Source organism: Alligator sinensis, unplaced genomic scaffold (genome assembly GCF_000455745.1).
Source record: "Alligator sinensis unplaced genomic scaffold, ASM45574v1 scaffold453_1, whole genome shotgun sequence".
In the NCBI taxonomy this organism is placed as follows: Eukaryota; Metazoa; Chordata; order Crocodylia; family Alligatoridae; genus Alligator; species Alligator sinensis.
Genome location: NW_005842485.1, coordinates 693,496 through 710,478, shown reverse-complemented (window position 1 = coordinate 710,478; position 16,983 = coordinate 693,496). Strand labels below are relative to the sequence as shown.

Here is a 16,983-nt window from a genome sequence, read left to right as displayed (position 1 = left end):
TTTTATCCATCTCTCTTGGAAGCACCATGTCTTCCCCCGCCCCCTTTTCCCCCAGCAGTGTCTCCACTTACTGATGAGAAAGCCCCCTTTGTTGATCGGAGGGGGCTGGGGGAAGGGGAGTGTGTGTGTGTGTGTGTGTGTGTGTGTGTGTGTGTGTGAATAAATAAACCAGCTGGAAAATGCCCAGGTTGGGCGTGTTGCGTAGGGAAGAGTGTCCCGCGTGCCTTTTCTGAGCTGAAGAGCTCTGTGGCCCACGGGATGCTGGATGGCCATCGGGGCACGCGGCCCGGTACCCCAGCGAGCCGGGCGCTGTGCACTTGCCTCTGAGAAATGACTCGGCAGTCCGGGAGAGCTCCAGTGTTTTGAAACAGATTGGAGCTGTACAGCCGCCAGACGCAGGGACTTCCCCACGCCAGCCCGGCCGCTTTGATCTCGGGGTTTGGAGAGCACATCAAAGCGGCACTTTAGGAAGTGGCTTTCTACTGTACTGAGAGCGCGGAGTGTACTGTAGGTCGCCGCTGGAGCTCGCACAGGGTCACGGGGCCGACCGCATACCACGCATACTCCTGGTACAGATGACGACCCTGGCTCCCTGCCTCCTCCACAATTGGCCTTTTTTAGGCCTTTTGCAGGATGGGCTCTGGTTTCAGATTCCCAACCCCGAGTCAGTCCACGGGGCTCGGCCTCTGCTCCCCAGAGCCCCGTCTTTCTTTCCCCACAAGGTCGGGGTGGGGGGGTGGACGACAAGGCCTCTTGCGTCTACAGGCATCTGCTCCCTTCCATTGGGAGCAAAACAACCTTGCAAATCAGTGCCAGAGATCCTGGGTGCAAGGGTGGCACCTGTGTGAGAGGTGAGGTAGGGTCAGACCGTAGGTTGTGCATACCCTGCCATGTCCATGCGGAGGGGCAGGGGGACGTTCTCCCCCGGCCAACTGTGGCACAAAGTGCCCCTCCTTGCACCATGTCAGCGGGCCTTTACTGCAGCCACACCAGGCCCAGCCCTCTGCTCCATCCCTGGGCGATGCCAGTCAGTTGTAACAGGGGAATGAGAGGGGTGGAGGGAGCTGGTCATGTCTGGCTTTCAAAGATGTCGGGGGCATCTTGCACTGTGGCAAGGACCAGGTACCCTGCAGGGGCTGACTTTCAGTCAGATTTTACTAGTTATAAACTGATAATGGGGCAGACCCATCCCTTAGGCAGCATCCACAGACCCCAGCCCACAGAGAAATCACAGCCTCTTACCACCCCCCACAGCATGCTAGGCTTTGTAACCCACTTGTCCCCAAGTACAGTGTCAACAGGTTCAGGCTGTTTCAGACTGAGGCCAGGAGCTGGTTGCAAGATTTGGGGTCCTTTCACAACTCCCCATCAATAGCTCCGTTTCTCCTGTACCTGGGCAACACCTACACCCAAGTATGCACAGCCAGCCAGGTACTAGTGAGTTGAGGGGTTGGGGAACAATTGCTATTTGTCAGCTACTCCAGGGTAACTTCTGCGTGTCTTGTCTTACCCCTGAGTAAGTGGCTGGAAGCTGAGGTCTGCTGTACCCTGAAACATTTTGCAAGCAGGACCCTGGGCCTCCTGGTACGTCCATACTTAACTAAGATGGCCCGGGGCTTTTCTTTTGTTGTCATTCTGCTGCATGGAGTCTGTGGCCCTTTCCCTTCCTAAGTGCATGGCAGGCTGCCCTGGCTTCTCCAGACACCCGTTTGCTCTTGGCTTGCAGATGGCCGCTGCCTGCAGCTAAATGAGGGTCTAACTTCCACTTCCCTGTCACAGTTGCCCTGCAGTGGTCAGCTCCCCTCGGAGCTGGGAAGGCTGGGGGAAGCCAGCGCATGCGGCGCTTGCTACAGGCCAGGCAGTTCCTTCGGCCTGTTTGTGCGTCCCAGGAATGAGATAAGTGCTCTTCCTGTTCCTTCGCAAACATACACAGGCCCCGTTTCCTTTCCCCGCCACTGCTGAATGCATGGGACCCCGTCCAACTCCTCCTCCTCCTTCTCGCTGAGAGAGAAAAGCCTGCACTGCCCAGATTCCAAAGCTTTCCTCTTGGCAGGGAGCTCTCTGCAGGCTTGGAAATGTTTGGCTTTCAGCTCCGGGGCAGAAATGGAAATGCGGCCTCACACGGGGGTGAGCCAGCAGCTCCTTCCAGGGGCGCACGGCACTGCTGCGGGGGGGTCTCTTTTGCAAAGCTTCCCTTTGTCTGGACTCAGTGTGCACACGTCCCCGGAATAGGAGGTTGTTGGACAATAGGAGACTCAAGCCCTCCCAGCACCCTCCCCTTGCTTCTTCCTAGGGCCACAGTTATTTTTAGTTATTAAATGGGTTTCTCTTCCCTCCAATATAACATGGCTCCTCTTTTAAGGTTGAAAGGACAGGAACGATTGCTTCCTCTCCTCAACAAGCCCTGACCGGGACTCTTCCCCTTCTCCTACTTGAGCCCAGGTGGGAGTGCAGTGTAGACGCGAGTCATTTGGACCCTGGTGGGAGTTCTGCCCTCTGCATCTCAGTCCTGTATCTGGGACGGGAGTCCTAGTACCCAAGTATTCACTTCACAATGTGTAGGTCCATGGGCAAAGTGCGTATTAGGTCCCACTGCCAACCTGTGGCAAGTTTATGTAAGTATAATGAGGAAAGGAAGGATAAAATCAAGTTGAAAATGGAATTTCACAGTCCTGAAATTTCTGAAGGGTTTTTTGAAGGTTTTTTTGTGGCAAATTATCATTCCAATCAATCTTTTTGCTCCTAGAAATTTCATTTCTTTGAAAAACAGCATTTTATTTTGGTCAAAACAAAGTTTCAAGGGAAAATTTCCAGCTAGGCCTTCTCTTGTCCACCCCATCCTCTCAGGGTGATGGAGAATGCAAGATGTCATTGGACTCTTAAACGTTTCCGCAGCAGCCAGCTGGCCAAATTTGCTTCTTGGATGCTACATGAGACCAAAGGCAGAGCCTTGAATAGCTAAAAAGAGCCCAGAGGTCTCAAGATGTGGTATCTTGGACAAGGTTAGGAGCAGCATTAATCCAGTGCCCAGGCATGATACTGCCCATCCAGGGGTGCGGACAGGATCAAGGGCAGAGCTTTATGCTCCTTCTAGGTGAGATGGGACTCTTTAAGGAGATACAGTTGAATTAATGGGCAAAGCTGCTGTTCTTCCTCGTGTGATGGGGTAGCCTGAGACTGTCTTAGCTGTCCTGAGGTGGAATCTGTTGGTGCTGTCTTCCATGCTAGCAGCAATTCTTACCCGGGGAAGAAAGGTACAGAGCACGCGTGCATGTGCACATGCACAGAAATGGTTTCCTGTGCAGGAATTGAACGGTTAATCCGCTTTTTTGCTCCTTGGTTGCCCCGCCTCTGCACAAGGCATGCTGGGATTTCCTCCCAGCTGTTTTGCATCACAGGGAGTTGTGCATTAGGGAAATTCCAGCGCACAGCTGCAGCTCATCCACTCCGCATTCCCAAGCCCTGGCATTTCACGCGCCACGTTCCCTCCCTATGGTCTGGCATTGATGCTGGTTCATCTCTACACAGTGGGAAGTGCAAAGAGCCTTTATTTTGTTAGCCTGTATCCCAATACACAGGGCAGCGAGGCACACATATAGCGCAGAAGACGTGTAAAGCAGTAGTGCCCAAGCCTTGTGGGGCTGGGCAGTGCCACGGGTAGGTGCACAGTGCATGTCAGATCAGGTCTGAAATTTGTCCTGTTCTCCACTTCCGTTATACAACAGCATCTTCAAAAGCAAGGCAGTCCCTCTGCATGGGTGGTCATACCTTCAGACCCCATGTAGAGACTGCCCTTGGGCACATCAAGTTCTCTGTCATCTGTGCTATGATTCTACCCAAGATCCAGGACAGCCCGACAGAGACCCACAATTACCCAGACCCTCCCATGGACCTGGGGTACAACACAAGCTTTCTTCTACTCCTCTGGAGCTTGTCCAGTCTTCCAAGACTTGCTGAGCATCAGCATTTGTGGCCTGGAGAGCACTTCCCTGATGGAAAGCACTTGGGTCTGATTTATAAATGTCTAACTTCTGTAGCTGTTTGATGTTCCTCCCTCCCTTGCCCCATACTAGCACAGTTGGTTTCACCATTGCCGTGTGACAGGGACCTGTTCTCTGACTTTCTTCTGAGCATGGAACATAAATATTGAGTGGATGCTTCTGTCTTCTCTGCCTTGTGGACAGTTCTCCCATTCCAGCTAGCAAAACGTTATTTGAGTTCCTTTTGTCCCGATACACTCTCATTCCTAGCCTACTCCTCTCTGTGTCTGTTGAGTTTCATTGGCTAATTTTCTATGATAGCTAGTGATTTATACCCTTTGCTATCCATTTCCTTCTTGGTGTAATGCAATCTATTTCAGGTCCCTCTGACCTGCGTGTCACGGCTTTTGGGGCATCTAAGGAAATGTTCTCAAACCATTCTTGATTATCCTTCATGTTTTCTTCTTCCGGCTGAATGGTGTTCCCATCTGGAAGGGTGGAAGAAGTGATTGAAGGAAAGGAAAAGCTGAGGTTTGTCAGGTCCAGCCTGAGAGGAGGAGTGCCCCTCTGGCTGGGGTGGAGCATGAGCACAGACAACCGCTGCTAGGCACCAGCGTTCAGCTCCTCTCTTGTGTTGTCCTCCCACCCCAGAGCCCCACTTGTTCCATGTTACAGCTCAGATAGGTGAGACCAGCCCCCTGTGTCCCCTTGCTTTGTTTCACAGCGACCCTAGAGCAATGCTCACCATATGGCTCTGGCAGGTTAGCCCTGGTCTTACCATGTTCCCACACACAGCACTGCCACCAGCTTTGACATTGCAAGACACTGATGAGTGCTGGCAAGCTGAGTGGATGGCGGAGGTTGGCCATGTTATGGGGGCAAACTCTGGGAGGGTAGTAGGGCTTCTTGGACAGGCATTAGGAAATGGCAGAGAGGATGGACTTCCACTCCCATTTGGGTCTGGCTGGCCTAACCCTGTCTACACACACGTCTGTGCTATCCACCGATTCCCAACAGGCTCCCAGCTCCTGCAGCCCGTTCACATGCTCCATCCCAGCACCCACACTGTCCACCTCCCAGTGCTGGCTGCCACAGACAGACTAGACCCAGGGTGGGGGCCATGGGCCCAGGTCTCTCTGGGCATCACATGGCTGGAATTAAGGGTGTGAGCTTGCAGAAAGAGGGAAACGTATTGCTGTGAGGTTGGAGGCCACCAGAAGAAAAGAGTGGGAGGGGGAGGAAGAGAGGTTTCTGTACAGAGAGCAGGTGGCATCTTTGGCAGAGGAGGGCAAGGCCATGGCCCCAGTGCCATACTGAGGTATGAACTGTTCTGCAAGAGGTATATGGATCCTGGCTCACCCCGGCCCCCTTGCCCTTTGAGTGCTTGCCGCATGGCAGTCAGTGCCTCCTGGCAGGGCTGGCCCTGAACAGCTGGATACCCGCCACCTTGGAGTGTCAGCAGCTGTCAGCCCTTGGGAGCCACTCAGCAGGCAGCGCTCAGTGCCGGGGCTTGGAAGGGATCCCGGAAAGGGCTTTGGTTCATTGCTGTGCTCTTGCCAAGGGAACTGGGTGACTTTGCAGCTGGAGGAGTAACACCCTGCTGGGACAATTCTGGGACTCCACTACAAGCCCTGGGCCTTCAGAGACTCAGTGCCACTCTCCTCCTTTTAGTGCATGTCTCGGTATTTGCTTCCTTTTAAAACCCCTGGTGCGGGAATCACATGAATGCATCAGGATTTTTGCCCTTCCTTCCCCCGCAGTGCTCTGTGTACAAGTTTGTAGCCCTTCTGCCTGGGAAGAAAAGAGGGCCTTAGTCCAGCCTTAAACCTAGAATGCACGGAGCAGAGAACAGGCTGCAGAAGTGTATCTAAAAAGATCATCGCTGTGTTGAAGCCAAATTCGTGATGCTGGTGGGATGGGGGCAGATTGGAGCTGGGAGTTTGGGGCTGGCAAAGCTAGAAATTGTCCCTTGAAGGACACAGAGAACCAGAGTGTCATCGTCATCACCCTCTGAGGACCCTGCAAATGGAGAGGAGGGTTGGGAGGTGGGTGAGGGAGCCAGAGGCCTTGGTGCTGTTCTCTTCAAGCTTAGAGAAGGTTCCCTTGGAACAGGTCAGGGCATTAGAGCCCTGTGCCAGAGAAGGAAGGGGAGGGCTGGTCAGGATCAAAGCTGCACAAAGTGACCTTAGGATGTAAAAAGCAACAAAACAGGAGAACCCAGGTGTCTGTGCCAGACCCTTTCTGTACAATGCAGTGGCTGTGGAAAGGTTCTGCCATGCTGGTGACAAGGTGGGGGTGAATTTGCAGGCTGACTTCCAGCTGTGGGGGTGGCTGGCTCTTGGGACAGCAGCAGCATGGCTGTGGTTTGCTGTCTCTGCCATGATCTGCCAGGGGGTGCTGGACAACAGCTTCTGGCAGGCACAAGGTTGCGGTGAGTGGGTGATGGTCAGTTAAGGAAGAGGGGCATGCAGCTAAGAGCCTCTCCGTGTCCAAATTCATATGTCCCAGGAGGGGATGGTCTTGCTGAGGCCACTGCCCATTTGTGGAGGGTAGCCTCTGGGTGGAGATGCATGTATTCTCCCTCCCACTTCCCTCAATGCCTGCTCCTCAAGTGTGAGACCCTGCAACACCTCCCCAGCAGCCTGGGGGTCCCTAGCCAACTGCTGATGCTTGCATTCTGGACACTAGTGACCTGAGCTGGGGGCACGCACCTTGCCATATGAGCCTGGTAACAAGAGCTAACAAGCTCTGGGGGAGAGCAGTGGGGCTGAGGGGTGCCCCCTTCCCCTCCCTGAATAGTGGTGCCACGCTGCTAGTGTCTGGGTCTCTTGCAGTACCTGCAGATGAAGTGGCCGCTGCTCGATGTCCCGGCTGGCGCGACGCTGAAGGATAGCCGGTCACCATCTCCTGCACACTTGGTGAGTACTTGATTGCTTGGTCCTGCTCCAGCCTGTCCTGCTTAGTGTGGGTGGGGGACTGTTTGCATGTGGCTACCTCTTACAGGTACCCCTGGCTGTCCAACCAGTCACTGACCCCTCGGGCCTCTATGCTAAGGCAAGAAAGTGGCTTCTGAGCATGGGACATGGGTGCATTTGAATACCCCCATCCTAATGCTTCAGGTGCCTGTGAGTTTTCCCTGGCCCTGGTGCCCTCAGATCCCTCCTCTGGGGGCTTTGGTTCCTTCAAGCACCAAATGACTCCCCCTCCTGTCTCTCCTACAGTCGAACAAGGTGCCCGTTGTCCAGCACCCACACCACGTCCACCCACTGACGCCGCTCCTCACTTACAGCAATGACCGCTTCTCCCCAGGCTCGCCACCTGCCCACCTCTCACCAGAGATTGATCCAAAGACAGGTGAGCCCAGGTTGGCACAGCTGCATATGGCAGGTGGGGGAGAAGAGTCTCTGACCAGACCCCAGGCCCAGGGTGTGAGAGAAAGGGGAGCTAACTAAAGTGCCACCAGCAGGGATAGGAGAAGCCCTTCAAGGATGGTTGCTCATTACTTTCGTGCTGCTCCAGCCTCAGATTTTGAATCCAGACCTCCTCACAGTCCCCTGAACCTCAGGACTGGGAGGGACAGTTCTGCCTGTGGTGACGGGGAAGGGAGCATTGGGCTGGATATACCAGCCCAGACTTTGGGAGAAGGTCTTTTGGTGCCGAGTAGGGAGACAGCCCTGTCAGCTGAGCTGGGCTCGAAGACAGTAGGATCCCCAGTTATGCAGAGGCTCTCGTCTTCCTGGCGTGCTCCGGGCTTGGGTGGTCCCTGGGGTGGGAATGCCTTCAGCATTGTCCCGGGGGTCTCTGCAAAGTTGAAATCCTCAGAGCGCCAAAAAGAAATCTTGCACTCTCTGCAAAGGCTTCGCACACTCCCGATAAAGCACAGATACAGAGGCCATGTCTCGGGGAAGGCTGTGAGCCTTCTCAAAGGGGCACTGAAGATTGCTGGGTCTGTGATTAATGCCTGCTTCTTTTTTTCACCCCCATTCTGGCACAGGAATCCCACGCCCACCTCACCCTTCAGAGCTGTCTCCTTACTACCCGCTGTCACCAGGGGCCGTGGGACAGATCCCTCACCCGTTGGGCTGGCTTGTGCCGCAGTAAGTACCCAGAGGAGGCCACACCACTAGTTTCTCTGAGGCTAGCATAGCTCATCCTGTTCCAGACCCATCCAGCACCCAGTGGCGTTTCAGACTATGGCTGCACAAGGAGCAAAGCTCCTTGTTGTTGCTCACAGTGAAGCCAAGGCCCCAGTTGAGTCAGTTCCAACCCCCAGAACTTGCATTCCATTTTCCTTGTAAAGCACATCACTTTGCCTTGCTCCACGTGGAACAGCATCTGCACCCTCCTGCCCAGACCTCTCGGATGGGGGCATCCGCTGTGAGCTTCCCCACAGCCCTCTCCAGAATCCATCATCTAAAAGAACCACATCCTTGGTAGATTTTGCCATCTCAGTCTGTGCACTTCTGTTTCTGGGCCATAATACACTGATACTTAAAGGCACCCTAGGATTTTGTAATATTGCTCTTTATTGTGTGGCTGCCGGACAGAAGAGGGTCATGTGAGGCACCTGGCTGCATTGCCATGCCTTACCACATTTTGTTCCCTGAGCCTTAGCTCTGTAGGTTATCTGGGAAGTGTCCTGGGTTCAGACCATGAAGTCAAAAAAGGACCAAGTTTCTTGATAAGCCCACTTCTTTAGTTATTTTTCATTCCAAATACCCAATGGATATACTAGAAAGATTTGTGCCTTTCCCACGGAGTGACTCATGAGGTGGAAGACCGGTATTCCTCAGACATACCAATGAGTCTGAATTTCTGTTTGAATTGTCACCGCTAATTATAATAGTAGCTTATTTATGTGTGATTGAGCACATAGGAGCCTCAGTCCTGGACCAGGATGGTGTCATGCTAGGCACTGTATAAACCCACAACGTAAAGGCAGCCTTTGCCCCAAAGTGCTCACAGTCCAAGCATGATAGGCACGTAGCTCTGGCTTAGTTGAGATGCTGTGAAATACACCTTTGTGATGGAAGCAGAGGGGAACTTGTCCTCTTTATGTCATGGGACCTTCTGTTTGTTTGTAGGCAAGGACAGCCGGTGTACTCCATCCCTGCTGGGGGGTTCCGGCATCCCTACCCTGCCCTGGCAATGAATGCCTCCATGTCCAGGTGGGTATTGGGGTAGGAAGAAGGGCTGTTGACAAGGGAAGGACTCATCTGGGATTAGGATTAGAGATAGGAGGAGACAAAACCTAATTCTGGTGCTACACTTACAGGCTCTGCTGGGCAGTACATTTGTGCTGAGAATAGGGACCAGGGCAGAGGGCTCTGTCCATGGGTGTGGACACACATACTGTGGATTAATTTATCATGGATTTGACCTGCAAGATTTACTCTGCAGTCAGTTCTTCCTCCTTTCTCCTTCCCCTTTCCTTCCCTACCCTTTGAATTCTGCTCACTGCTTTCTCTTCAGAAGTTCTGCTTCCTGTGGTCCTGTCACAGCATCTGATGAAATCAGCCCCAGCTTATGAAAACTTGTGGATCTCTATGTAGACATTTGCACACTCAGGAGACATTCTCCCGAGAGTGGTTTAACTCTGGTTGCTACCCAGGTTATTTTTCTCCTGGAATGGCCATTTTTACTCTGGGAGAAAAAGCTTGAACAACTGTACACTCATGGTTTCTCCTGGGAGAGCAGCAACTCTCCCAGGAGAAACCACATGTCTATATGATACCTTAGTTACCTAAGTAACTAAATATCTTAGTTAGTCGTTAGGATGAAAATCTTCCTTGCCTTTAGTTCCCCCAAACTGGCTGCCCAAAGCAGGTGCTGTTACAGTGCCAGGCCACTTGGGGGCAGAGCCAGCTTGCACTGAGCAAATTGCTCCTGGGAACAAAATGAAGCGGTAGTGGAAGCACGACACCTACACCAGGGTTATTTGACTTCTGGCTTCCTCAGAAGCAAGTAGACACAGAAGTAGGAGTGCATTGATAGAGATTTTTTGGGGCTGATACCGATGGTCGATATTTAAGGAGGCATATCGGCCCATACTGATCCGATTTTTCCAATACAGCTGCCTCTAGTGTGGTGGAAGGGGTGTGAAGGGCGCAGATGCAAGCAGGGGGCAGGGGCAGGCACTGCCCAGGCGGGGCGGCTGGGCGTGTGGAGCCGCAGCTCATGGAAGGGGTGGCTCCCACTGCTGCTTGCACCCTGGGAGGGTATGATTGGGGGGGGGTGTGCCCCCGGATCTGCGCTTGGGGCTCCTCTTGGCAGGGGTGGGGCTTGGAGTGGGTGCTGGTGGCACTGGGAGGATGCTGCATTCACTCCAGATTTCACCACTGCACCGCTCTCAGTGCAGCCGCCATCGCCAGCTGTCCAGCACAGCCCCGACTTCCCGGTGCGCAGGTGGAGGTGGGGCATTGAGCCCAGGCTGCTCTGGGCTGCTGGTGACGGTGGTGCTGGGTGTGGAACAGCGGCAAAATTTGGAGTGGATACGGCATCCTCCCAGTGCTGCCGGCGCCCGCTCTGAGCCCAGCCCCTGCCGAGAAGAGCTCTGCACAGCCCGGGCTGCAGCCTGCCCCGTCCTGCACAGATCCGGGGGGCACGTGCCTTCCCGGGTTACAAGCAGCAGCGCCCCCTCCCCCCCACCCTGCCTGGGCAGCCCCTGCCCTCTCCCTCACCGCAGGGGGCATTGATCTGCCCTGCCCCCTACCCCTTCCCTCCCCCTACATCTCCCCTTCCACCACACTGGACTTACCAGCTGGAGGCAGCTCTCCATGCTGCCGGCTGTGCTCCTTGCTGCCTGAGTGCTGTGCTGCGGCTGTGCGCAGCACAGGCATTTATCGGCCAAATTATTGGCCCCGTTGGGCCGATATCCAATACAACCAGTTTTCTTTATATTGGTACGGATCTGATATCAGACCGATGTATTGGTGCACCTCTACACAGAAGAGCAGCATTTCAATTAGAAAACACTGTGTATCGTGCATTTTTCCCCTTTTACCTCAGAGTAAATTCCCCTGGTGTAAACGTATCGTGTCTGCATCCCAAAACCTTGTTTAGGACCTTCTGGACACAATCAGGTTCTCTCCAAGCTGGTGGTAGGTGGTCTGAGCCTGGCTGGGTTTGCTGCCTATACACAAGGTCCTGCAGCGGTCTTAGCTTAGTAGGTAGTAAGTTTAAAACTAACAAAAGAAAGTTCTTTTTCACCCAGCAGGGAATTCAAGTGTGTAACTCATTGCCACCAAATGTTGAGAGAGCTGAGGGTTCAGCCAGATTCAAAAAAAGGATTGGATGTGTTCTTGGAGGAGATGGGCATGGGTAGCTATTGAGCACGGGAGTGAGGGGCACAGCCTCTGAGTCAGAATTTCCTAGACCTTAAATGCTAGAGGCTGTAAGAGGGGGTGCAAACCCTGGTCACACCCTTTCAGCATCCACCCTCTGCTGAAGTGTGGCACAGGAGACTGGGCAAGACGGACCTGCCGTCTGACACAGCACATGGCAGTTCTTACATATCTGGCCGGTCCTAGAGCAGGGGATGCATTTCCCTTGTCAGAGAGGCTGGACTGTGGATGCACAGACCTGGCATGACTCAAGGGATGATCATCATGTTGCTTCATGCACAGCTAGGGCATGCTCAGAGGCAATGCTGATAGAGGCAGGGTAGGTTGGAATCAAGGGGAAGGACTAACCGGGTGGGAGGAGTGTGTGCATGGCCTAGGGAGAGTAGCTGGGATCTGCACTGAGGCTGATGCTGTGTTTCCTTCTGACCCCTGTGTCCTTCTCTCTCCCTCCTCACTCGCAGCCTGATGTCCAGCAGGTTTTCCCCACACATGGTGCCACCTCCCGCACATGGGCTTCACCCTTCGGGAATCCCGCACCCCACCATTGTCTCACCCATCGTGAAGCAGGAACCTGCACAGCCCAGCGTGAGCCCAGGGGGGAATGCGTAAGTTAAGGATGGAGGAGAGGGGGGCATGAGGGGTGCAGCTCAGGTTGGCTGTCTTGTGGTACACTGCGGAGTTTCAGGGTTGGGCTTCTACAGTGCCTCACGCACACAGGCCTGTACTGGTGAACATGAGCCCTGTTTTCCATTAAAAAGTGGTTTTTCATAGAATCAGAAAGAGGTAGGGCTGAAAGGGACCCCAGAGGTCATCTAGTCTAACCTCCCTGCCTGAGGCAGGATCAGCCCTATCCAACCCATCCTATAGAAATCTATCATCTAAACTCTTCATAAAATCACCATCAACCCTGACACAACACGAGACATAACACTGAACCTGCCACAAGGAAAGCAGGAGGACCACAGCAGCCAGTGTCCCATTTCTATAGAAGGTTGTTAATATATACTCAAAAGAGATCTCAGGCAGAGGCTGTGCCCCTTGCTACAGAGGAAAGCAAACCCTGCCTACCAGTCTGACCGTGGGGGCAAAATTCCTTCCTGACCCCAAATCTGGCAGTCAGCCTGACCCTGAGTAGAGGGGCAAGACCCTCTAGCCAGAAATCTCTGGCTTTAAGTCCCAGCAGGAGCATCACAATCCCCAGCCATATGGAAAAAAAGAAAGAAAAGGCAGGGTAAAAGCAGCCACTTTAAGCGACTGTTCCCGCTTCATGCAATGATTGTAGTGTTTTCCCTGTAAAAGCATCTGATTTTCTGGAAAATGTGTAAGCACATGAGTTTGGAATGGTTGTGTCAGCTGCCAGAAGATCCAAATCCTAGTATCTGCAGCTGCCAGGTGGTGTGTAGGACTGGGGCAGGATTTTGTTACCAGGCCATTCTCAGGGGCTCCCCCAAATGGCAGAGAGGTGACATTGGCCTCAAAACTGCTTTGCAAGCTCTGTGCAAAGGATGCAGTTAATCCAGCAGAGGCTTTTCCATATACCTTTCCCTCCAGGCACGCTCCAGTGCCCAGACGAGAGCCTGATGTACACAAGCTCACTCGTACCTGCTTACCTGTAGGAATACATGTGTACATGTGGCCTTGCATATGTACCTGCCTGCTTTCACCAGCATGCACACATACTCCCATCCCTACCACACAGACATTTCCCATGCATGTTTACACAGACACATACCCAGCTAGCCTTTCACCTCCGGGCACATCTGTCACATAGATACACTAACACCTTTGCCCAACAGCATGCACTGTCACATGAACATAGGGGTGCGGATGGCTCAGTGCATCAGCACATATAGCCCAATGCATATTTTTTCTCCAGTTAAAAGAGAAACTAGAAGCTTTGCTTATGGGCCAGGCCCCAGTGCTATATTATTCAGTTAAAGATCAAAGCAAAAAAACCAAATCTTAATTTAATGGACTGTATACTGATTTGCCAACTTAGACATTAAGTTTAAAAAACACAACAAATCAGGCGAAAACAGTCCAAAGACGTTGTTTCATTGGTTCTGTCGTTGTTACAGGTAAATGCACGTCTCTTATTCAGATTTGTAAAACAGAATCTAGTTTTCTTGAGCATCTTGACAGAGCATCCAACATTTCCCTGTCAGCCATTTCCACACCTGACTTCATGTGTACCTGAGTTAATATAACCACACTTGAGTTGAGATTTTTAGTTGGAGCTAAAAACAGGCTGCAGGACTATGAAACAGAAGAGAGATTACTAGGAGCAATTTTGCTGTTAACAGACAGCAGAATTGCAGAAGAAAGGATGACTTGATTAACGAAACATCAAGACCATTAAAAAGGAGAGAGTTGTTGCCACCTGTGGAGTAAAGATTAGCAGGAATGAGGGAGGTGATAATGAACCACTTGACTCTTTCAGTGCTGCCTGAATAGAAATGCTGCAGTTGATTTAAAGTTTGGGTGAAGCAGGGATTAAAGCAGCGTGTAGCTGTACCACGGCACCATGCCCTGGATGTGTGCGCGTGTGCACATGCATGCATACACACACACACACACACACATGTGAAAAATCAGCCTCCTCGCACCAACCTGATCTCATCCTGTGCTGAGGCAGCATGGTTGGGTGCCAAAGGGGACATGTCCTGGAATCTCTGTGGGGCAGGGGGAGTTATCCTGTAAGAGATGCTGACAGAGTTGGGGCCACACAGCAATGAATCTTGCTGTGGGGAGGGAGGGGTGCATTTGGGTCCTACAGAGTAGTGAGATTTACTGGTTTCCTTGGGAAGGAAAGAGCAAATCCCACTGTTCAGGTCTGCAGAAGACCCAGGGCTGGGGAGGGGGAGCGGGTGCTGGACTATGCACCCAGGGGCCTGAGCAATGGCTGAGAGCTGCCTCTGGGACATGATGGCCATTGGGATTACCACCTGCTCTGGTTACCACAGGAAATCCCCAGTCACTGTGAAGAAGGAAGAGGAGAAGAAGCCCCACATCAAGAAACCGCTCAACGCATTCATGCTGTACATGAAGGAGATGCGGGCCAAGGTGGTGGCCGAGTGCACGCTGAAGGAGAGCGCAGCCATCAACCAGATCCTGGGCAGACGGGTACCGGTGTCTTTCTCCTCTTGTCTCCTCGGTCCCTCTTTCCTCCGTGCCTCCTAGATCCCCCCCTGCATCCAACTCTCCTTCTCTTCCTGGGCTTTTGGTGTCCTCAGAGCTGCCCTGGAGCTTGCCCCCCCAGCTTCTCCATCATCCATGGGGGACCTTGCCTGGCTGGCATCTGCAGAGGATATGCAAGTTCTTTGGATACCAGAGCTGGCATTATCTCATTTACATTATCCTCCCTTTACAAGGCTGTAGTGCGGGAGGAACTTGAGGATCCCAGGAACCACCATGCCCCAGGGGGCCCCCAGCTGAATGCTCAGCCCTGGCATCCCCAGGCTACTTGCTGTGTGACTAGATAGTGACCCCCAGTCACAGCCCCTGCTCCTGTGGGTACGCTGGGGGTCTGTCCTGTAGCACACTAGGTAGAACTAGAAAGGGACGTAGCACCGGCTCCACACTTACAGAAAGCATCCTCGAGGACTCTGGTAATAACCTGCCTGGAGTGATCCAAGCCAGAGGGGCAGAGTGCAGAGGGTCTCCCCAGCTGTGGCTGGGGGCTTCATTGAGAGCAGGAGCCCCCATTTGCTGCCTGTCCCCAGGCCCTGGGAATTTTCCAGGCTCTGCGTCAGGGTGGTGGTGTGGGCCTGGAGGCCTGGCCCTTGTGCCTTGCACTCCGTCTCATTAGGGCTGTGGGCAGCTGCCAACGCTGCTCCAAGTTGCACCTAGCCCAGCCCTGGGCCTTCTGAGAGCTGCCTGCTGCAGCTGCTGCCTGCCCCAGGCTCACAACTCAGGGGGCGCCTCTCAGAAAGGGGGAGGGTGGGTTTTGTCCCCCCACCCCCCAGGTTTCACAGTCAGTTGACTTCCTTTCTCCCCCTAGTGGCACTCGTTGTCCCGGGAAGAACAAGCCAAGTACTACGAGCTGGCGCGGAAGGAGCGACAGCTGCATTCTCAGCTCTACCCAACCTGGTCTGCGCGGGATAACTACGTGAGTTGGAGCTGCCAGGGGTGGGGGGGAAGCATGGTCTCTGCAGGGGCAGCCCCTCCCTGGCACGTGCCCTGGGGAGTATTCTCAGGAGTTACACAGCAGCCAGCCTCAGGGATCACAGCAACACTTGACCCTCCTCCCCCGGTTGCCAGTTGCTGCTGCCCTGGCACTGTTCTGAACCTTGTGCGATTGCCTTTTCCAGGGGAAAAAGAAGAAGAGGAAGCGAGAGAAACTTGCTCAGCAGCAGACCCAGGACACAGAGAGTGAGTACCAGCCCTGGCATGTCGTGACCTGACAGGGCGTCTGCTTTACGCAGCTCCATCAGATGGGGACAGGACCCTGTCTTCTCCCCCTGTCTGACAGGGCTCTGACCCAGATCCGGTCTGAGCAATGTGGCTGCTTAAAAAAACCCCAAGAACCCTGCCTTGAAAATACCACTGAGGTGTGACAAAGCAGGGCGCAGGGGCTGTCCCCTGAGGCCAAGATGCTCTGCTCTGTCCTTGGATGTCTTTGTAGATGATTTGACTTGTATCCCATCCCACCCCGTGATATTGAGATGTTGGGAGCAGCTGCACGCATGTGCCAAGAAGCTGTGCCCTTCCCAGCCCCTTTCCTTCCAGTGAGACTGGTTTCCTTGACAGAGTGAAGTCAGGCCTTTGCCTTAGTCCATGCCCCCTGCTCCCCCCACGCCCAGGATCCCTCATGCCAGGTTTGCTTGTGCAACTGGCCATAGTTCAGGCTGTTTGTCTGCCTAATTCGGTAGTGAGGATAGAGCTGAATTACTCAGGTGCAGACAGTCCTCCAATGCCTTCCCACAATGCTCTCCGCATGCCCGGCATGATGAGTGGTGGATGGGGCAGGGCAGCTCAGTTGACCACAGAGTTGAGTGATCACAGGGCAGAGCTAGGCTCCCCCGGCCCATTCAGTCCAGGCCGCTCTTTGTGGGAGATGCAAGCGTAGCACTGTGCAGCTCATGCCTACCTCAATATGACATGCCAGGAGGTTGGCCGTGCTCTGGGGCAGCAGCAACGTGTGGACAGCCCCATTCCCAGGCGTGGATACTGGGCTTTGCACCTGCTGTTCTTGCCACCCAGGACTGGACCGCACGGGGGTGCTGATGGGTTCCTTTGCTGCCCCTTCCAGGCTCCCTGGTCTCCAAGAGCAAGAAGCCCTGCGTGCAGTACCTGCCTGTGGAGAAGCCCTGCGACAGCCCTGCCTCCTCCCACGGCAGCATGCTGGATTCGCCCGCCACGCCCTCGGCAGCCCTGGCCTCTCCCGCCGCCCCAGCAGCCACCCACTCTGAGCAGGCCCAGCCCCTCTCGCTCACCACCAAGCCGGAAGCCCGAGCCCAGCTTGCCCTGCACTCGGCTGCTTTCCTGTCCAGCAAGGCCTCCTCTTCCTCCTCCTCCTCTGGCCTCAGCAGCCCCTCACCTCTCCTCTCCAGACCCATCCCCTTTCCCTCGGTGCCCCCCACAGCCCTTCTCACCTCCCCTCCCTCCTTCCCCACTGCCCTCCCCTCCCCACAGGCCGCCTTAGCAGTGCTGCAAGCCCA

The 16,983-nt window shown here is 54.0% G+C and overlaps 1 protein-coding gene across 1 annotated transcript in view; it reads left to right on the top strand.

The window, feature by feature from the left end:
- Positions 1–16,981, top strand: part of TCF7L1 (transcription factor 7 like 1) — a gene marked incomplete at its 3' end in the record, with an annotated part of 74,971 nt that extends 57,990 nt beyond the window's left edge. The window contains exons 5-13 of the mRNA XM_025212823.1: positions 6,815–6,898; positions 7,202–7,334; positions 7,975–8,077; positions 9,065–9,148; positions 11,785–11,928; positions 14,287–14,446; positions 15,324–15,431; positions 15,634–15,694; positions 16,575–16,981. Of these exons, the coding sequence (XP_025068608.1) occupies positions 6,815–6,898; positions 7,202–7,334; positions 7,975–8,077; positions 9,065–9,148; positions 11,785–11,928; positions 14,287–14,446; positions 15,324–15,431; positions 15,634–15,694; positions 16,575–16,981 (1,284 nt within the window). The remainder of the gene's footprint in view (positions 1–6,814; positions 6,899–7,201; positions 7,335–7,974; positions 8,078–9,064; positions 9,149–11,784; positions 11,929–14,286; positions 14,447–15,323; positions 15,432–15,633; positions 15,695–16,574) is intronic.
- Between the last annotated feature and the right edge of the window lie 2 nt (positions 16,982–16,983).